The 23,651-nt window shown below is 33.7% G+C and overlaps 2 protein-coding genes across 2 annotated transcripts; one reads left to right on the top strand and one right to left on the bottom strand.

Moving 5' to 3' along the window:
• LOC109344691 (disease resistance protein RPM1-like) lies at positions 5,122 to 7,932 on the bottom strand. Its single transcript, XM_019583444.1, has one exon. The coding sequence runs from the start codon at positions 7,930 to 7,932 to the stop codon at positions 5,122 to 5,124; it is 2,811 nt and encodes a 936-aa protein (XP_019438989.1).
• On the top strand, positions 15,543 to 22,869 carry LOC109346117 (nuclear pore complex protein NUP1-like). Its single transcript, XM_019585503.1, has 9 exons — positions 15,543 to 15,870; positions 16,540 to 16,592; positions 17,642 to 17,772; positions 18,312 to 18,510; positions 18,634 to 18,939; positions 19,019 to 19,105; positions 19,197 to 19,919; positions 20,275 to 20,891; positions 21,292 to 22,869. The coding sequence occupies exons 1-9, from the start codon at positions 15,642 to 15,644 to the stop codon at positions 22,778 to 22,780; spliced, it is 3,834 nt and encodes a 1,277-aa protein (XP_019441048.1). The 5' UTR covers positions 15,543 to 15,641; the 3' UTR covers positions 22,781 to 22,869.

Here is a 23,651-nt window from a genome sequence, read left to right on the forward strand (position 1 = left end):
GCACGTGAGAATATAAAGAAAAAACAATATGCAAATATAAGGAAAAATGAAGAAAAAAACAAGTATTAGGGAAGAATCACTCTAAAAGTATATAAATATCACATTTGATCTTACCCACAACAGTGTTTCACTTTCTTCGAAGAATGATAAACATGGATCAACTCATTGCAACATTTTTCTCTTCTTCAAGAATCTTCAATAGTAGAAAAATATTATTTTGTAACAATAATTATAATGAATATGAATAAAAGACTAAGAATCATGATTCTTCAATAATGAATAATGGTTTCATTGACCTTCTATAATGTAAATGTTTAACCCATACAAGAATCATGTGACATTAATGACAAAGTAGAGAAATATCCTTGCAAAAAGAAACTAATGAAATATCAAATCATAAACATTAAAGAAAATCAAGTATCCAATTAAGTGACAATGTCAGAATAATAAATGTAAGACATTGTAGTCCTTTCATCCATTCAAGTTAATGTTTTCATCACCAATAAGGGCCATTAATAGTTTTGTTAAGGTTAAGTTGGTACAAGAATTCACTTTTTAGAGACTACTCATGTCTATGATGGAAGAAAGAGAGTGTCATGTTTTTATAATCTTGAGGAACAAAAGTGATTAGTGAAAGAGTTTTGTTTGGTTTAATATGAAACACACAGAAGTTTTTGTTTGACATGCGATTGTTATTCCCAACAAATATCACTTAGAGAATTGAATTTTTAACATTTTAACTCACCTAAGATCCATTAAAGTATCAATATTGAAATCCTTATAAAAACTCTAATACCATATCAAATATCAACATGACAATTTAAGTTATTAGATGAAGAACACTTCACTGGTTTTATAAGTACCAATTATTAGAAATTGTTAGCTGGGGTAAATTTAGTAAGAGCAAAGAGAAAACAAGGTCCCCTCCTTAAAGTAAATAGAAAACATAAAAATCAAACAAAAAAATAAAAACAAGAATAAAAAATCCTTCTACATATATCTAAGGGAACCTTCTTTACAATGTTGGGTATATCCTTGATTGCATGGGAACTCTTAAGTTTTGAAAATCCCTATTATTCAGGGATTTAATTCTAACAGTGAAGTGCTTAAGACCTAGAGAGACTTGTACAATCTACATACATAGTTACTATATTTAGGGTGAACGAAGTTATTAGATTAAAATGATAGTTACATAATTCTCTCATTTATATATTCAAATTCATCCTACCATCTTCATCATAAAGAAGATAACAAGTATTCAAGTAAGTCAAGTTTGTCCTTTGAATTGAAAGAATAGAGGCAAAGTTGAATTTAGTGAGAGGTGAAGAAGTGGGTTTGGGAGAGGCCATAGAAAAAAGGTCCCTATTACTCTGTTAAACTAAGGAGTGAGGACTAACTCATACCATATATGTAAAAAGTATATCATTCTATCGACATGTAAGTGATACAGTTGGAATCCTTTTAGTACTTGACAAAGAAGTAATAAAGAAAATCAAAGTGCAATGACTCCTATATTCTTTTATTTGTAATGAGGTAATAATTTTATCCTTAAAATTACAAATAAAAACAGAACTTTCCTATCGCATATCGGATAATGGTTCCATAAGTAAATGATAATATTGATGAATTAGTTTCTTGCACCAACCAATAATGAACAACTAATCTCCATACACCCGAATTATTTTTGCTATACTTAATCTTTACCCTTTTGCAATAGAGTCTAATATAATCTAATAAAGGACTAATAAATATAATCTTTCACAATATTATCAATGACTCTTATGATCTTCCAAAATGTAAATTCAAATAGATAGAAGAACTAAAATTCCACACTCATAATTCTACATGGTTTTCTATGCTTATGTTGTTGGTATTTTGACTGTGTTTATTTCTAAAATGATAATTCTCATGAATAAAGAATATTTGGTTGTTATTGGGTGGAAATTTCTATTTTAAGAGATTGAGAGAGATTCAAATATTGGTTATATGGCTAAGCTAATGAACATTGATAATGTAGATTGATGGATAGATGGTGAAACACAAAGGACAAAGGAGGTTGTTAAAAAAATTAGAGGATTAATAATTTCTATTCCAATCTAAATGTTATGATCTCCATGCTGTTTACTGAACTACTGATGCATTTCCTAGAGTTGATTCAATTTACTATCCATTTCATGTAGCATGCAATAAACACTATTCATATCACTTGTCAAGAATATGCACAAATTCTGCCATTTTTTAAACATTGTAGACCATTTCCCCCGGTTTGAGGCGTTTTTGTACATTTATAAAGCTTAGAAACCAAAACAATTTTTTTTGTATAACCAAAATATTACCTTACCTCAGTAAAAAAACTAATCAATTTTGTAGTATGTAACTACTACTTCAAATAAGTATCATTCATAGTAATCAAATCTTTAATCTTTTAATTTATTTGGTGATACAATAAGACATTACACAACTAGATCTATGTCTAAACACATATTGAGTAATGTTTAGAGTGTTTTTCAACTTTTCCCTTATAATTATCAACCCTAGTGAAAAATGGAAAGTAAAAAAAACTTTTTATCAAACCAAACAAAGCTTTGGTTTAAAAAATAATTGTCTCTAAACTAGTAGAGTAAAGATCATATTGAGTATCCATAGTTACAATGACAGACACATTGCTCCTATAAAAAGTAGTCACCAAATAAGTTTATAAAAAAAAAATGACTATGGTATAGTGTACATTTTAGTCTCCAAAAATTTCACACAGCCATCAAATAAGTTTTTAGAATGACCAATATTGTAGTTACTTTTAATCTTTCAAAACTTATTTAATCACTATTTTCTTTGGATGACTAACAGGAAATTCAAATGAACTGTTATTATACCCATTAAAGAAACACTAAATAAACATTTCAGATATATTAGTTAGTGCATAAAAAAAGTAAACAAGTAGAATACAATGAAGGGAAAAAACCAACTAAACAAACTAATTATTTATTTTTTTGCCCACATTGTTAATATCCAAACTCTCCTGAAGGTCTTAAACAGAATGAATATAAAACATAAAACACCACGTACTAAAAATATGAAAGCAAAACTATTTGTACTACAAAGAGTATCCCTTACTTTTTTTTGGGTAACGAATTAATCCATTTCGAGGTCATGGTTGCCCCTTCCAACAAGTGTTACTCCCAAGAATCGGACTCTCAACCTTGGGGATCCAGTAAGGTCTTATACCACTAGACCAATGTCTTTGTTGGTAAAATTACATGTATAAAAACACATAGGTAACCAGTATCTAGTTATCAATACAATAGCATATGATAGGGATGGGGACAATGTAGGTTTTGGTCTCAGGATTATATGACCACTACCCCACAACAAATTCAAGATACATGGTAATCAGAACGTTCCTGCAGTTGGTCTGTCTCCTACTCAATATCTGGAATATGATGATATAAACAATGGGGTTAGAATTACAAGAATTTCCCAACAATATAAAATTTTAAAAGAATACTAGTGAGTAGTGATAGTGCTGATAATTGTTTTTACTAATGATAGTTGTGCTGATAGATGATAATTGTATCTACAAAAATTGTATAATTCCACCCTTCCAATACAAAAAAAAACATTAAATAGGTTTAGATCCAACAGATCAAACACAAAACCTTACATAATCAACCAACAATTATAAAGTCTACAAACAAGAATAATAGGTTATCCAATGTAATTATGATTATGTGTCAGTTTAGTTGATAAAAGTATCAAATATTAAGTGGGAGCAACATAATTCAAACCCCAAGAAGCAATCTATCCCCCTCCCCTAAAAATGAAAAGAAAAAGAAAGAAAGATGTTTACTTATCAAATTTCAACACATTTACCTATCTTACTCATGGTTAACACTAGTCACATAGGTCCTTTGGAATATTTTTAGGTGAAGAAGTTGATTAATATTATTAGTAGTATTGAATTTGTCAACATTTAAATGTATTTTGATAGAATTATACTTCATTATTGAGACTCATTCTCTTTCTCTTTTTACTCGATTGATGATTATGTACTCATTATTTTTCTCTTTTCACTAATTTAACAAAGGTATTTTGTAAGGAAAATAATTAATGTACTCAAAATTTTGAAAAAAGGTTACCAAAACCAAACTATAAAAAAAGAATTCTATAAAAAGGGACTGGAAGATATTTAAAACCACCAGCTAAATAGTTTCACCTACACCAGTAAGAGAATCCTATGCTAGAACCAAGTTGTTCCTTCACATGCAAGCAATTCTAACTAGATAAAACAAGGGGTACTATAATCCATTACATCAAACTTGATCAATAAGACAGAGGGTCAAGTACCAATGGGCAAAGATAGTGGCAGAGCCAGAACTTAAGTCATTGGGGAGCAGCAAATAGACACAAAAAGGAATAGGATAAGTATCTACTGTCCCAAATCATGTATCAAACCAATGAAAACATGCAATGTCAATTAAAAAACTAAATATTCATTAGTTTTCATGTTTTTCCTTTATTGTCATTGGTTTGGGACATGGTTCGAGACAACATATCCTTGTATGAAAAAATATTCACCTAGAAAACTTCTATCTTTCAAAAAAAACATACAATATAAACAGGGCAGACAATGAATTGCATGCTGCATCAAACAAGATGGCCTCTGATATCACCTGAAGCCTATAATTATACAAAGGGAGAGGTACACCTCTATTACAAAAGCAATGCTTACAAACTGAAGTTGAGGATGCAATCTCTCAAATTCTATACCCTTGTTAATTAAGTGGATAAACAAACCCCTGCATTATTGCTAATGATATAATTATTTGAACATCTAGATAATACACCTAGCTAACACCTCAATATATATTCCTCAGTATCATCTAATGGGCCTTCTGCTTTTTCTTCTCACATTAGCATAGAGTATATCTATGTCACCTCAAGGTATTATATACCTCAGTATCTACATCTACCATCATCAAATATCCCATATAGGTGTCCAGATTGGTTTTATAATAACCATTTTTTATCAAAAAAATTGTACAGAAGAAAAGGCAATGTATAAAGAAGACTTTGCAATTATATGAAATAGACCCATGAAACTGTTAGAGGAAAATGGTACCTTCACGTTGTGTTCCTTGGATGACGAATAGTACTATAGCTATAACGACCGTCGACCCCTTCTCTCATTGAAACAAGTTGCACATGTTTGATTTCCCAGTACTTGGATCCATCATTTGGATCAATGCTTCGGTTGAACTCGGGTGACATATTATTCAAATACAGAGTTTCTAAGCTTTGAAGTAGATGAAAGCCAGAGGGAAAGTCCTTCAGATGAGGTATATTCCCTATGCGAATTATTTTAACAGCAGGCAAGGCTCCATTATCTACAACAATGGAATTCAAATTTTGCAACCTTGAGAGTTTTAGCCTCTTTAATTTTGGAAACCCTGCTTCAATATGCAATGTGTCACCATCGTATGCATCTATGGCGATTGTGAGACGCATCAAATTTGGCAGATGTTTAAGCGACTTCAGTGGATCACTTGTTAACTTAGAATAACGAAATGACAACCTTACAAGCTGGCTGAGCCTTGAAATCCAATCTGGCAACTTCTCTAAGCACGCAAACAGGTCCAGTCGACGAAGTTGTGGGGGAGATGAAATATGTTGCAAGTCTATGATTTCAACTTCTGTTTTTCCACTAACAGAAAGAGATTCAAGATGGTTCATCTCCTGTATTGAGTCACACAGAGCCTTTCCATATTCTCTCTTAACATTCTTCAAGCCCAACTTCTGTAACTTCCTCAGCATTTTTAACTCTTTGATGAGGTCTAATCCACCATGGTCTAAATCCACATGATACAGAGTTTGTAAAAGTTGCAGGCATCCAATTCCTTTATTCATACGCATCCCAATTTCGTAGTTCATCGTATTAGATTCTTCTGACTTTCTACAGCAAACTAAAAGATGGCGTAATTTTGTAAGTTTGCATATGTCCCTTGGCAAGTCATGCACTGGTGTTTCTTTCAAATCCAACGTCTCCAGGTTTTGCAGCTTGCCAATAGATTTAGGAAGATCCTTAACCTTTGTCTTCCTTAGACTCAAGAACCTCAGGTGGAAAATATTCCCCAAATGATCAGGAACATAGTCCAATGAAGCACCTTCCAAGTCCAATACTTTTAGAAGTATGGATTTGGCAAAGAATCTACTCAAAAAGTCTTCGGACAATTTTTCTCTTTCAAACATATACATAGACCGAATCTTCGATTGTTTAATGCTCATAAGCACATCAATGGAACTGGTTGCTATGGACAAGCGTCTAGTCATTAGATCATGATAGAAATCTTGGTCATCTTTACGTACAACATGACAAAAACTGAAGTCCTTCATTTTGCTAACCATCATGTCATGTAGCAAATCATGAATTCGAAAATTTGAAGGTTTCCCATTATAATTAACTTTAGAAACATGAACCAAGCTTCTATGGACCAACTCTGTCAAGTATTCTTTGGCAACTTCTTCTAAAGTCTTATTCTCCTCATGTATTACAAAACCCTCAGCTATCCATTGCCTTATAATTCTGGTGCACCTGATAGAGCTGTCTTCTGGATATATACCAAAATACAAGATACATGATTTCAAATAGTCGGGCAAGTCGTCGTAACTGAGTGCTAAAATTCTAGTTAAACTAGCCAAATGTGGATTACGTTGTAGCTCAGAACTAAGATTTTGACATAGTTTTTTCCACTCAAGTACAGTTTTATCTTTGGTAGACAGAAGACCTCCAATGGCCACAATTGCAAGTGGTAACCCTTCACATTTTTTAACAATTTCATGAGAAGTATTTTGAAGCTCTAACGGACAATTTCCATTAGAACTAAATCGAAACGTCTTCTTACAGAAGAGTTCCCATGCTTTGCTTGTAGGAAGGGGTTGCAAGTTGTGCACTCTAACATTAGAAGATTTCTTACAATAATTTGCAACATCCAAGTTCCTAGTTGTGATCATTATCCTACTTCCTTTATTTTCAAGCATAGCATTTTGGATCTCATCCCAAAAAATTTCTTTCCATACATCATCAAAGACAATCAAATACCTCTTATTTTGCAAGTAGCTCCTCACTTCAGTCACAAGTGACATGCCATCCATCGTGTTGATACCAAGAGGAAGAGAATCATTATTCTCTTTATGAAATTGTTTCATCATGTCCTTCAACAAAGAGTCCACTGTGTATGTTTGAGACACTGTGATAAAAGCACGACAATGAAAGTAATCTTTCACCGTGTTGTTGTGAAAAACATTATTAGCAAGAGTTGTTTTTCCAAGTCCTCCCATGCCAAAAACTGAAACCACAGTGCGAGATGTCTCTCCATTCACCAACCAATGGACCAATTCCTCCCTTGGGTTCTCAAATCCCACGACTTCAGCTTCTTCCATGATAAGGGAACCCAGTCGAGGATCATCCCATTTGAAATGTTGGGTCCCTCTACCATTTCTTAATGATCCTTCCTCATGAAAGTTATACCTTTCACTTCTTGCTTTGATTTCATGAACATATAGTTTAAGGCCTCGAATCTGATACACTATACGATGCCGAGCTATCAAAGTTTCAATCAGGGGAATAATTATACGGAGTAGAGCTATGCATCCAGAATCATAAGTCTGCTTAGTTTCATAGATGAGGTATTCATCAATGACATCTTCTATGTGAAATGATGCTTCTCTCAACTTCTTCACCCAAACCTTTACCCCTTCTTTATTGTCTACTTCAGCTGCAGCCCTTGTATCTGCATCCTTGAGGTATGCTTGAATGCTCTCTAGTTCATCTTTGAGCTCTGCAAGTTCATTGTGGACACTTGTTTGTAGATTTACCTCTGCACTCAAGAGTTTATACATTTCATTCAAAACAAGTGATACTGTAGTCTCTGCCATTTTGTTTTCTTCTCTTTCACTTGCCTTGTCTTATTGCTAGCTTTACTATTGGCTCGATTGGCTGTGTTGGTGTATCAAGACACAGCATATAAGGTGTTCCATTTCTTCTGATTGGGGTGAAACTGTGAAAGACTTGGCTTCAGAACAAAACAAAGAAACTAGTTTATTCTATATGTATTACCTGCCTATACTTACTATATTATATATGATAGTAACATCATTAAGGTTGCTTGCATCTTGGGAGGTTTAGTTAAACTTAAGAGTCATTTTTTAATTATCAATTTCACCCTCACATATAATATGCAACATTCAGAGTATTAAAGAATAAAGATTTATATTCGTAATATTATTATTCTCCTATATATCACAAATATATTCTTCTATCTTAATTCTTTTATATAAGTTGAAGCTCATAACTTATTGTTATTGTTTTCTAAAGAAAAGGTTTCATTTATTGAAATATGAATCATTGTACAATATGCATATCACCACTTTACACCATAAGCATTTTAGAGAATGGCAAAACAGATGCATTATCTTTCATTTTAATTTGTCTTAAACCTTTTTCTCACTTCTTGACCATCATCCTGAAAATAGATAACATGCATGTCAAGTTCATCAAAATAGTAACTTTATCATATTTATATAAACTTTTCACTTTTTAAAGTTTTTGTTATATTTTTAAAAAATGGAGACAAGTACCTAGTCAATTTAGGATACTTACATGTAGGGGTGATATGGGTTGAGTTGGATTGACTAAAGTTTATCTCTTACCCGACCCTAAAATATGGTCGGATCATTTTTTGAATACGGACTCGACCCTAGATCCGAAGCTAACTTGGTCTTAAACGTAGATCGGGTCAATCTTTGAATTTGAAACTAAATATGATTAAATATAACGTATACTCATTTTAGATAAAGGATAAAGTCTTCTTAAATTAGTTACTATATTGTTACACGTTAATTATATATATATATATATGATGAAAAAATTAGATAATCAATTATACTTTCGACTAAAGAGATTTACTTTGTATACAATTGAATAGAGATACATACATATCTGACGAATGGTCGGAGTCGGGTCTTGATTGTCCTCTATTCGGCCTTAGATATTAATTGAGTCTAATTTTTAAACCTAAACTTTATGAGACTCAACCTATTCAGTATCAGTCATGATCGGGTAAATGGATTGTTATGGGTATCAGTAAGTATATAAGACACGTTGACAATCAACAAATACTTGATCTGAAATTGAACAACTGTCTCTAGGTGTGGAAAGGATTTCGAAGAAAGTGTTGGTATCAAAGGTGTCCGAAACACAGGAACACTACAATAAAAAAGAGGTGTGAGGTTATGGATCATTATCATGATTCTCATTAAAAGCAATAAAAATGATTTTGTCACATGGAGGCAATAGTGTGGAAACAAGAAAGGATAATTTTTTTTTGTTACTATTAATAGTATTTTCATCACTTTTGGATCAAGCTTTTTTGGATGTGTAATTATCCACCTCACTCAATAATTAAATTATTGACTTTTTTGGTCTGAAATGTAACCCATGTTTCCTTAATGGAAAACTGGTCCTAACATTCTTGTATGAACGAGACTTTGGTATAGTGATGTAAAAATTCACTAAATCATATTATAACCTAATTTCAAGGTTTGATTCTTGGGACTTACATGAGAGACACAATTACATCTTAAAAAAAATTAATTCTTTAGTCATACTTAAAGTGAGAAGATATTTGACATACCAAAAAAAAGTTCTTCATCCTTGTCGGTGTAATCAGTTATGGCACATTTTTTCAGGCTACACCTGGCCACGACGCCATTGCTGGCAGCCACTGAGCATCATACTTTTCTATGAATTATTTCTGTGTCATTGACTTCTTTGGATTTGTTATTTAGTATTTCCTTCCGTCCTAGGACAGGATATATTTGAATATTTTAGTATAACAAACAGAATCTTTAAAAAATATCCAAAGATGTAGCGTTAAAATATTACATTGAGCTTACACATGGCATATATCAAAATTTCCTTAATCAAATATTAGTCCCACATCCTTGTCCGTGTAATAATTTATGGCCCTTCATGCTGTTATTTTTCTATTAATAAATATCAGTGTAATATTTTAAATAATAAAAGAGAAAAATATGTAACTGAGCAAAGTACCGAACAAAATGGGGAAAATAAAAGTGATAGCAATTTAGGTCTATTCCGAAGCTTAAATCAAACCGTGAATTCCATTGAATTGAGGCGTTGAAGAAATAATAGCTGGAGATGGCATTGATGTAGCGGTTACAATAGTCTAACATGATAATTTAAGCGAAGTTATCCATACCATACAATAGTCTAACATGATAACTTTTATTTCGCATGTGCACCTTCGATTAAAATGTTTTAAATTGTATTTTATAAATATAATTGTGGCTACATTATTATAGCTTTTGAGTCTCCTCAATGACATCAAGTCTGAAACTGCAGGCACTTGGACACATTTTTCATGATTTTTTACATAAACACAATATCATTACAATTATAACATGGATGACCGTCCAAAGATATAGCCAGATCATGGAAACATCCCAAATTACTTGCATACATTTGAGGATCCCAAATTACTTCTTTTGTATTGCTTCATATTCTCATAGTGCCTGTAACTGAAGTAAACACCACTTACTTCTAGTCCATTCAATACTAAAGTTATTGTCATTACATACACATAAGTTCAACTGATGTAAGGGGTCACTCTTTACTGGATTTAACATCCATAGCATAGCCATAAACGGTGACTTTATATTTACTGGTACAAAATATGGGACCATTGAAAGATAAGTTAACAAAGGTTGTTTCCTTCAAAATGTATTGTGATCACACAAAAATCACGTCATTAGCATTGGATCGTATTGTTGGACCAGACCGCGATTGTGGAACTTCTAACCACTGGATAGTTCTATTGTTAAAAAAACATCTTTCACTTATAAAGACTTTTATTTTTCTCCTTATATCCAATTTGAGACTTCAACTTGAATAAACTCAATAATTTCTCCCTCATGTGTGGGTACCACATACTTATTGATTCACTTCCCCTTAAGTCCATCAACTTTGATACCATGAGCTCTGATACCACTTATTGGATCATACCACGATCGGGGAGTCTCCAACCACTAGGAAGTCTCATTGTTACCGGGACATGGAAAGAGTGACGAGTCACAACATCTTGAACTAAAACCTTTAAGGCTTAAGGGTATAATATCATATGTGCCTTTTTCACTAGTAAACTCTTTCACTTCTCTCCTAATATCCAATGTCCATTGAGTTTGTCATTCTAGATACTCCCAACATCAACCAACAATTTCCTACTTGTATAACTAAGATTATCATAGAAGTTTTCATATAGAATATACAAGTCCCTTAAAAAACCATGTTCCATTATATAAAAATTAAATAATACTCATGATCTCAATTCTCCTCTTGATCACACCACTAACCATATTATGAGCAATTTGCATAAGCATGATGATGTCTGGATAGCCAGGATAAATAATGTTACTGCCAAGACCAAACAAGTGTTGTCCATAATCAAAATTGAAGAACCATCCCACTTAACCAAATCAGATCAAATGCACCAAGCCAAGGCGCATCAGTGCCACGCCCAGGTGCATCAGCACGCCCAGGTGCATCAGTCCCACGCCCAAGCGCATCAGCGCGCCCAAGCGCCTCAGTGCCACGCCCAGGTGCATCAGCGCCACGCCCAGGCGCACCAAGTGCATCAGCGCCAACCTAAGGCGCATCAGGCATGCCAGGACCAGAGAAAGGCGCACCAGAGCAGTGCCCAACAGATGCACCAACACCTAGGCAGGGCGCACCAGATCAATTCTGGCTTGGACACACATCAGGCTTCTCAAGCCTACCATGAAGGCAGGGCCATTCAAGGCACTCATCAAACTCAAATCAAGACCAATCATAAGACCAATCATTACATCCCAAGTAGAATCAAAGGCTTAAGATTAATGGGCTTTCCTTTACTTGCAGCCCAAGTTATCATTGTTTTAGTGATTTTTTGCCATACGTAACACGTGCTAATTTGTTAGTTTAAGTAGTTAGGCAAGTTTGTTATTCTGTTTTTCATTTCCCTTGCCTATAAGTTTAGAGTTTCATCTTTGTTAATCATTCAATCTTTTCTAATAAAGATCAAGAAGTTTTTCCTTATTGTCTTGTTATTCAAGAACTTCTCTATCAAGAAGAAGTTATGTTTTTCATTCTTAGTTTCATTCTTTCTTTGAGTCATGATATTAGAAAACTAAGCTGTTTCACTCCCACTAACACATTTTCTACATGGACTTTTGCTGCAGGTTTAGGCTTTGGATTAAGCACAATAACTGGACAAGTATTCTACATTTTGCCACATGTAAATGAATGTTGATGAGTTTTTCCTATTTGACTGATTTTATAGGACTTCATTAGTTAAGGTATATTGTTCACTAGATTACATCATCCAAATAAGATCTTCTGTATTAAAGGTTTATAGAAAATGTGCAAATTGAATTCTAGTATGCAGAGTAAACATACTTAAGGATATCATAACATATACGATTCCATGGAGGACACAAATATGACATCATTGACATGCATATAAGAAAATATGATAAAATTTAAAAATAACAGACATGCCACAATTGCTATACAACATATAAAACCAATATGAAATCAACATAATAACATTAATCTTCAATCTTTAGTTAAAAGTGAGAATTGATGATTTAAAAGTAAGCATGATTGATTAAAAATTCAGCACATGTTTTCTTGAGCCTTTCAAAATAGGATTCAAAAACAGGAGGATGAGACTTCTCTAGTTTTCAGTTAAGACTTGCTCAAACTCTTATCTCTTAATTAAAAACTTGATGCATAATATTTTTTATTGAAAAGGTACACAAGATTCCAATTACAAATATTCACTAAGAAAAATAAATAATGACAAAGATTCTTAAGAAATGCACAACACATGCCAAGACCATGTGCCCATGTAGCCATGTCAATGATAGAGAGTGACCCATTATCAGCAGCAACCACACTGCATAGATGCTCATACCGGACAATCGGAATAGGTGAGGTCGGATATATCTACCGAAGATACTAAAATCATGGAAAAAACAGGTAACAAAAAAACTGCTTAGCCTAAGATTTTGCATTGTTCTTACAAAATTCAGTGTTGCCTTGTTACCTTAAGGAGAGTGAAATTATTATCAATTGAGAAATATTATGTTGTCGGATTTTTTGTACTACCAAGATTACTCTCACTCTATGAATAAAAAACCTAATTATTTTCGGGATATGTGATTGGTTCTCCTAATAAGTGTTGCTCCCATGAATCAAATAATTGATCTTTTGGTCGAAATGAAGCGGGGTGCATGGTCATCCTAGGACTTATGGTTTGGTCCTTTGGGTTAAGTTCTACATGACTTAAAAACAATGCCTATAGCTTAGGAAAGTTAAGATCTTTTCTTTCTCTAAGTTTCTTTTAAATGATTAGAATTGATGAGTCAATTGACAAATCCAGATAAGAATAAGGCTTTCATTTTGATATAGTTTTCAGTCATCAACAAACTTAGAGCCACGAACTTCAATCACCAAATGGCAGAACAAAATCAAAATCCACAGTACCCATAGATGAACAAGCGAATAAGGGTTAGTTTAGAAGTTGTATTTTAAAGGGTAACGAAGGTAAAGGGAAAGCTTGAGAGTCATCTCATAAATGTATCTTCCATTTTTCTTTCTTCCCCTTAAAAATTCAACTCTCAAACTAACTCTAGGCATGATGGGTATCACAATTCGATTCAAGATGATGTTCAAACAATTCAATTAATGCCCACTACCTTCTACTGTAGTATTTTTTTTTGTTAAGAACAAGTGAACAACTATAAATAACCTTAACCCCGTATATTATGGCACTCTTTCACCACTTGAGTTTGTAGCTTTTCAGCCAATTTGAAGGTTTTGACTTTGTCAATAGCTCATGAACCCATCTTCTACTCCTATTATAGTGTGATCGATGAGAAAATTTTAATTATTAGATTTTTTACTTAAATATATATTTTTAATTAATCATAATATGTGATATATGATTTGACACACTTTTGAGATAATAAATTTGTTCCTAATAAACATTAGTAAATAAAAATTGAAGGGAGACTCTAGCTTTTGTTTGAAAGTTACTACAAGGGATGAGCCTTTAGAAGGTAGCTTTTGATTATTCATTTATCAACTTTACCTTTAAAACATTACAAATTTATATTAGTCACTAATAACAAAAAAATCATATTATTTTTGTGATATATATTATTGTCACAATGAATATTTTTATGATGTAAAAGTTATTCTTGCATTTCATAGTTAAAAGGTTATATAAATTATTTACATAGTATATCTTTTAATGATATATAATATCCACAATAAAATAATATTATAAACTTATGCAACTTAAAAATAGCCAAAACTTTTTAAAATAAAACAAATAAATAAAATATTCATGCCCAATTATAAAATATTAAAATAAAAAATGAAAATTTTGATTTTAAGTTTTATGTTTCTAATTATTTAAATTATTATTTTTAAATAATAAATAAATATTGTATGTATTTCTAAATTTCAGATAGTTTTACCAAATAACTCTTTTCAATAATTATGTATACAACAACAAGCTTACACTTCCCTTCAAACTACAAGCATTAACTCAAAGTCATAAGTAAAGATGAAAACAAGTTAGATCAGACTTTGCCTTAAATAAATCGAGTCTAGATAACATATAGAAGCTTGAGTCTGACATGTTAGTCTGTTTAAAAAAATTCAAAGTCTATACCTTATATATTAATCTGTTTAAATATATAATGTATTATATTTAGAATATGACATCACGTATATATTTAAATAGAGTAATAAACATACTCTTAAGACCCGGCCACACTACCAACAAAACCCCCAACAGCCCCAAACAAACATAGCCGTCAGCACCCGCCTCCCCTTGCAACCAGAACCGACAGAAAAAATATATATTTACTTAATTTTCTTTTATAACACACAAAAAATATATATTGTAGTTTAATGAGGGATGAGGAGTATATTTTTTAAATGAAAATAAGTGTGTTATAAAACAAAAATAAGTGTGTTATAAAACAATAAGTCAATAACTATATTTTTTGTCCATAACTCCAACTAAAAAACTCATTATATATTTTTAATTTAACAAATTTCAGCTACATAACTAGTTTTGTCAATAATTATACTTCATTAAACTACTTACACAATTAAATTATAGTTACCAAGCTTTTAATTAGCTCTATAACTACACGTTCATAACACACTAATTATGTGCAAGTGAAAATATACATATGAGTTTAAAATATATGTATTGCTAAAATAAAGTTTTATATATATTCAACATATTATCTATCATTCATTTACATATTAAATTTTAACTATTATCATTTTCCATAAGGCAAATGCAATTTATGTCCAAAAATGCAAATTAAAAAAATTCACTTTTCATCCTAATATTTAATTATTTATGCTGTACTTTTTTGTTAGGTAGAAATTCTGTGTACTTTAAGATACGCTCCATTCCTCTCTCTCTCTTCCGCTTCGTTCCTCTGTTTCTCGCTCCGATTTGAAATCCCTAATTTGCAGCATCTTCTTCACTCTTTCACTAATGGCATTGGAAGAGAAAGAGAATCCATACGAAGGGTTTGGAACTGGAGGCAAATTTCGCAAACGCACATTCCGCAGGACCAAAACGACGCCGTATGATCGCCCTTCAACTTCTCTCAGAAATGGTTGGTTTTCGAAGGTTGTTGATCCTGCCCACAAGCTCATCACTTATACCGCTCATTCCCTTTTCTCATCTCTCTTCCATAAGCGCATTCCTTCTTCTGCTTCAGGTCATTGCTTCATTTTTCTTTTCAACTTTTGATTTTTAATTATTCTGATTTTGTTTACCTTTTTTTAGTTTAAATTTGAAGTTTTTTTAGTTAAATTTAAGTGTTTTTTGTGAATTGCTGGCTCTGTTTTCTGTTTTTCATGAATTGGATTGTGTGTGTTGGTTTATTATGTTATGACTTATGAGGGAGTTAATTAGTGGAAGCTTTGTTTTGATTGGTTATTAGTTGATGTCGTTTTTGGCCGAATGTCTTCATTTTTTGAAATCAGTTGCAGCGGGAGTTAGATTATTATTGCATGGCTGAATTACTAATACTATTTACTATTATCATTTGGGTTTTGCGAACACGTGCTTGGACCCTTGTGAAGGAAGCTTACCTCGAAAGTTGTAAATGAAAACAGAGCAATTAATGCACATGGAAGCACTAGAGTTATGCAGCCTCTTTACAAGAGTAGCTTTTCCGAGATTTGAGTTTCACTTGTTTGCTGCCTCGATTCATTCCTTGTGGGTCCATAATGCACTAATAATTTGAGCTTGATAATTAACTGTAATAAGCAATTAATGAATTGGGTTATGTGTGTTGGTGGTTCTTCTTTGTTCATATGAAAGTAAATCACGTGATTTATGATTTCTTAATTAACATACATTTTATTATGGATATAATTTTTAGGCGCAGAAACAGAACAGGAAGTGAGAGACAGTCATCAGGAAGAATCTGCATTTGTAAGTATGCATGCTTCCTGTATGTTATGACACCATTTGCATCTCTTCAGGATTCATTTTTGGGGGTATAATGTGTTTATTAAATATATGAATTTATGTTAAAGAAGCGAGATTGATGTTTTGGCCTCTAATTCTTTTTTCGTATTCCTTTCTCGCTATATGTTTAATTTTTGTTGGAATTAAGGATTTAAGGGTCAGAATATCAATATGCATTTCTTAGTGTGTTAATATTGCATTCTGCCATGGGCTTAGTTATTGTGAAGTTTTAAATCTTCTCTCTCCCTATTCTCTAAATAAAAATAATTAAAAAGGACCTTTTTTATGAGTAGGTAGTTAAAGCGTCAAAACAATTGTTACTGTTTTTTAAAATCTAACTCACATTAAATGTGTGTGCCATGACATTAGTATCTATAACTTTTAACTAGATGGCTTTCAATAATCAGGAGTTCATTTTAGGATTCAAGATTACCTAGAATCAGCGATAAAACAATAGAAAGTGAAGGAACGTCCAAAAAGAAAGTAGAGAGAGAAGAGATATCCGGAAACAGAAATGGAACTCAGAAAGTGTAACTGTCATAACGAACTGGAATCTAACCCAGTTCTGGCATATACAAGAACTGGTAACACTGTAGAAACTTGACAATGTAACTAACTGGCAGCTGATGCCTTGTCAACTTTGCTCAAGTTATGTATTGTTACATACTCTTACAGTTTTAGTTCATAGCTGCTACTTTGATTTGGTTATAGAACTTTGAGGTTCAAATTTGTAAAGAGTGTTGTGCTTGATTCATCGTTTTTACTATCTGTGGATGTTGTGGAGATTAAGAATTATCTTCTGAAGTAACCTGCATTGTGGATGTAAACAGTTCCTTCAATTTTTTGTTGGTTGCATCATTTTAGATAATAATGGTAAGTAATTGCATGTTTGATGGGGCTGTTTGCAGTGGTTGTATAACCATTTTTCAATTTTATTGGTGGCATTGGGGCTGCATTTTTTCTCTTTAGATAAGTGGCAGTTATATTATTTTCATTTGCTGTATGAGAAACAGGTTTCAAACAATTCCTCTGGCAAGCAACAAGGAGCTGTTGCTAATGGTGAAAATGATGCTCAAATTAATTGCTCTGACGGAGGTGGACTAACTGAGCTTGAGAAGTTACTAAGACAGAAGACTTTTACCAGGCATGTTCTGTATCATGTGATTGAGGAATCATTGATTTTGGTATTTAGTTGTTAAATCTATTTTACTCTGAGATGAAATTATTTTCAGAAAACCCTTAAATATAATTTAGACTTTGAATAATGAAAATGAGTATAATATAAAAAATGTCATGATGTTATATCTTAGAATATATGCTCCACCAGTGGATTAACAAGTCCTCATTGTCTTGATTTTAAGTATTTCTTTCATGTTTTGAGTAGTTTATCATTGATTTGTACTCCATGTTATCTACTATAGTCTGTGGAGTTCTTTAAGATGCATCTGATTTTACTTTCTTAGTTTTAGTAGCTGATGCCTAATTTCAATTTGGTCATCTGTTTACAGTTGTTTTTTGTAATCTGTACTTCCTGTGTCAACTTATGAAGGTTGTATCACAATGGATCTGATTTTGCTTCTTCCTGTTATCATATCTAGTTCATGCCATTCTGAGTTCTTGATAATAATGTACTTCTTGGGATAATTTGTTCTTTTTGCATGTGAAATTGTTATTATTCTACAGATCTGAGATTGATCATTTGACAGCACTTATGCGATCAAGAACTGTGGATGTGCCTATCAGGGAAGAAGAGAAGCACACAGAAGTGGTTCCTTCAGACCCAACATTGTCTTCTGAACTAAAGGATGAAGATCCCAAAACACCCATAGTAGAAAATAGGATTGAAAACCGTCTTGCTCTAACCCCATATGTTACTTCGAGCGTAAGAGAATTTGCTTTTATACTTTTCTTTGACATAAATGTTCGATTGTATTTTCACTATTTTCTGCATCGATAATTTCTAATAATTGCATACCATCTCACTTTTATTATGTAAAATGGATAGGTTCCTATTGAGGATGTTGCTTCACCAGCAGATCTTGCAAAAGCTTACATGGGGAGTAGGCCTTCCAAGGTATCCTTATCAATGTTAGGTGTGCAAAGTCCTGCAGCAAGGGAGGGTCCATCTTTTCTAAAAAGTGATGATAACCTTCCTCTTAACTCCCCTGTTATGTCAGTTGTGCCAAGAACTGTTAGACATGTTGGGGTTCGTGAAAATGGTTTTGCAATTCCAAGAACTCGTGGCAGATCTGCAATATATAGTATGGCTCGGACACCTTATGCCAGAATTCATCAAACCTCTACCCTCAAGGTTTTCCTTTTTGAACGACAATTTGTTATCGTGATGTTTCTAGGGTCAATTTTTAAATCTGGTTTCTCTAACTTTACAGGGGGTTAGGCGTTCTGTTGAAGGTGAGCCCTCATCTTCAACTCAATCTACATTGGATCAGGACATGCTTTATGGATCTAAACAAGGGGTATAACTGCTTGCGATTATAATCATGTCTTTGCGTGTCTATTTTAGGTGTGTTAGATTTTATGTAGTTTTTTTCTTCTCATTTTTTGCAGGCAGTAAAACATAAAACTTCAGCATTGGATAATGATGTAGGATCTGTTGGTCCTGTACGCCGAATCCGTCACAAGGCTAATTTATATCCTAAAGGCTCTAGCTTACATCTTTCTGGTAGTTCTCTATCTATTGCTAGGAGCAGACTCGGTGTTGATGCTTCCCAGCAACCCTCATCTTCCATGCGGGAGCCTATTATGCTGAATGAAGCTAAGCATAGATGTATGGAATTGACAGAAGAAAATGCTGTCACTAGACCTAGCACGAGTGGCCCTTTACCCTCAAAATCCAGTGAGATGGCTTCGAAAATACTGCAGCAACTTGATAAATTGGTTTCCCCTAAAGAAAAGTCATCTGAATCAAGGCTGCCAACTGTGAATGGTAAATCACCAATGTTGTCACCTTCTATGTTACATGGACAGGCTCTTCGAAGCATGGAAATAGTAGATTCACCTAAATTGCTGGATACTATAAAAGATAATAGATTTGATGTTGCACATGGAAGTTCTTCTGATAATGCTCAAAAGTTAATTTCACAGATAGACAAGGTCGAAAATGGTCCATTGAAGCATCTTGCTCCTGGTGGATTATTTGCAGCTGATGCAGATTCTACAAAACAAAGTAATCAAGCTATTTCTACTGCGAAGTATGTGGATTCTTCTGTGATAAAATCTGTTTCATACCCTCCACAAAAGAAGAGAGCATTTCACAGGAGTGCAGATGAGGTAAGAGACTTTGATAACTGTCTATGTCACTTTTTCTTCTAGTTGTGATTTAAATGAAATTTAATAGACTAGTATGTCACTTTGTGTTCTTTGTTTTGCATTTTCTTAGTGGGGGTAACAAGTATTACTAACTTTAAGCTTAGTGATGTATCCTTTCACTTTCATTTACTCCCAAATAATGATGAGTTAAAGCAACTGGGATGATATTTAGTCTTATATCTATTTTTGGTTTGTTGCACTTATATTTGATCCATTCCATTCTCAAAAGAATAAATTGTGCATTGAATTTTCAAATGGAAGATATTGCTTCAACCTCAGGTGATTCAGTTTTTTTTTTTGTCTGTGATACTAAAAGGATTGTCTGGACCTGGATACTGATGCTTATCCTAATGGGGCTGTGTCCTCTGTTTTTCCTGTTGAGAATAAAATGACAAGGCTCACTGCAATAGCAGTGAAGGATATCTCTAGTACTGAATCTATTGCACAGGAGAAGACTGGACCATTATCTGTAGTAATGCCATCCAAAAGTTCTACACTAGGTGGGGAAGCTCATGCTGGGACTGATGATAGTGCTGATGGGTCTAGGGTTGGTGCGAAAGTTGATGTATCAACCTCAATGACATCATCTATACCTGATCCAACCTTCAAGCCATCTACAGCAGATACACAAACAAGTTTTGGTTCCCACAAACTTGCTTCAACAAATGGATCAATTGCTATTCCTCCAGTCTTTAATTTTGGGAATAAAGCGGCTCCATCAAAGGAGATGACCAATTCTGGTTCAATATTTGGTTTGGAAAAGGTTGTTTCATCAAAACAGCTTGGTGCTGATGTTTCGTTCGTGAACTTTGGCAGCAATGGAAATGTTGACAAGGTTCCACAAATGCTATTTACTTCATCATTAGTTGGTGGTGAATCTACTTTTCCGAACTTTGGTGCTTCTTCTGACTCGAATCTGGGAAGCTCAATCAGGTTAGTATATATGTTCTGGCCAATTTACTGGAATAATAGTCTTAAGTAAACTATTATCAGTGATTTTTATTTCTTCTCTGAATGAGTAATCTCGTCGGGGGCATCTTTCCTTTCATCATTAACTTCTACCATTCGATGTGTTTCACCATTTATGCTTTTTACATGGTTTGTTCCTGTTGTCTTTTTGAGTCATGTATTCTTCAAATTTTCTGCCCCCTGTTTTATTGATTTCTCGAACTTTAGGTAGTACTCTTTTAATTGATGGGTAAGCATGCATTTTTTCATCATATCTGTTGATTTTGATTGTCTGATGTCTGCAATGTTCTTGTCACCTTATATTATATTATATCCAGTTAAATATTACAATGACTCTTGTGCTAAACGTTCCCTTCATCTGCAGTTCTGCCACTGTTGCTGCTGCAACTGATTCTATGCCAAAAGTTCGTGAACCTCGTAATGCTGATACTGAGTCTGATATAGATTCTGTTAGGTCATCAGAACTTCCTGTTTCATCAACAGCAACAACATCATTGTTCACATCACCCACTAGTGTATTTACTTTTGGTCAAAGTAATGGATCTCTTGCTGCAAGCCCTTCACTTTCCTCTCCCTTTACTAGTCAGAATATATTCAGTAGCTCATCCCTTGCAGGAAGCAGCAGCAGTGTTAGTGCCAGTGCCACTAGTACTCCTGCCATAATTCCATCAAGTAATGGCAGTTCCTCCAATCCGGTAGTGGCATCTTCATCTTCTACAACTCCCCTTTTCAAATTTGGATCCTCTTCAGTTCCATCAACAGGTATACCTGTATCATCTTCTGGCTCAGAACCACTGGAAACAAAAAACACACAAGATGCTGGAAATGGTAATCAAAGCAGCACTGCTTTTGGCAGCTCATCTGCTGCAGTTGGAAGCACATGGAGTGGCTTTTCTGGTTTCAGCTCCTCAGCAATGACAACTGTAAATAGCCACTCCCAGGGTTCTGTCATTGGTTCTAGCAATGGATCTGTGCTCAATGCCGAGGCATCTCCTGCTAGCAGTGGGTTCGCAACTTATACCCAGATCCAGTCATTTCCGTTTGGTTCATCTGCATCATCTGCATCGTTTGGGTTGACTGGGAATACAGCCTTTTCTTCAGGTAATTTATCGTTTCCTTCTTCACCTCATGTGACAAATGCAGCTTTTTCTGTTGGGAGTTCATCATTTCCTTCTTCAAGTTCTGCCACAAACATTTTCAATTCTGGTACATCTTTTGGACTCGGTACCTCTGCTTCCTCTTCAGCAGTCAACTCCGTAAGTTCCAGCAATGGTACAAATACTGCTTTGTTTGGGTCTTCTAGTTGGCAGCCCAGCAAATCGTCTCCATTTGGGTCTGGATTTAATTCTTCATCGTCTTCATCTGGGTTCTCATTTGGAACATCTACTGCTTCTGTTGCTTCTACCAGTTCATCCACAATGTTTTCTTCAACTCCTCAATTCTCATTCACTTCAGCAGCAGCCACTACCTCCACACAGCCTACTTTCGGGAATCCTAATTCTGTCTTCACATTTGGTTCTTCTCCTGCTAATAATGATCAGATCGCAACCGAGGATAGTATGGCTGAAGATACAGTTCAAGCAGCTCCACCAGCAACTCCAGTATTTGGTCAGCAACTCACCCCAGTTCAATCAAATTTTGTATTTGGAGCATCAACTCCATCAGGAGCCAGCCCCTTCAAGTTTGGTGGTCAACAGAATACTACTCCCCCGAACCCTTCTCCGTTTCAGGCTTCTGGCAGACAAGAATTTAGTGCTGGAGGAGAGAGTTTCTCGTTGGGCACAAGTGGTGGTGGTGGTGATAAGTCTGGTCGAAGAATTGTCAAAGTTAAAAGTAGGCACCGTAAGAGATAGGACTGTTGTTTACCGAAATGGTTACTTTCTATCATTGCTGCAGGCTGCACTAAGTGCAACAAATAAATAAGCTCCGATGAGTGTTTGTCGGAAAAAAATGCTTTTTACTTAGCAATCTGGACAAATGGTCCTATTGGTAGCTAATCCAAATATACAAGCTTATCAGTCTCCTTTCCCCTTCCAATTGATAGAGAATGCAAGGCTGAAGTTTTCCAAATTTTGTAGTTTTATAGTATGATGGAACATAATGTACTGTTGTTGTAATGGTTTTAGGTTACAGTTCATTATCTGGTTAGTTTTAATTGCAAAGTTCTCTGTATTCATGTTATTGTACCATAAATTATGAATTTAAGGCCTAGCTGGTGGTAACTTAACAGTTGCAGTGAGCAATGGTGAATGATTATTACTGTTTGGCCTTCTATTTCAAGTTTTCCCATTTATTTTAACTTTCCCAATAAAATGTGTTCATGGTTATTATTACTGTTTGGTCAAATCCCTTAAACTTGCATTTTTAGTTTACACTCCAATGGTTAACACGTGTTTTCGTATATTAAGAGGGATTCCTCATATTAATCACAATAGATTATTTTTTAATAAGTGAATTAGGATTAAGGAATTTATAAGCATGGAGTAAGTTTTGTTAGTTAAAGCTGTTAAACTAAATACATAATTTTCTAGGATGGAAATTTATAAGATACTTTTAATAAATGGCAGTGATTACTTTTCTTAAATTTTAAAAAATATTATAAGATTATACAATCTTACCCTATTGCTCCTTAGTTTATAATCTTATTGAAAACAACAAAAAAAGTAGAGATAATCAAACATTTTATTTTATTATGTGCAAATGAGGAAAAAATAACAAATGTTG

The sequence above is a fragment of the Lupinus angustifolius genome, chromosome LG04 (genome assembly GCF_001865875.1).
Source record: "Lupinus angustifolius cultivar Tanjil chromosome LG04, LupAngTanjil_v1.0, whole genome shotgun sequence".
Lineage (NCBI taxonomy): Eukaryota > Viridiplantae > Streptophyta > Magnoliopsida > Fabales > Fabaceae > Lupinus > Lupinus angustifolius.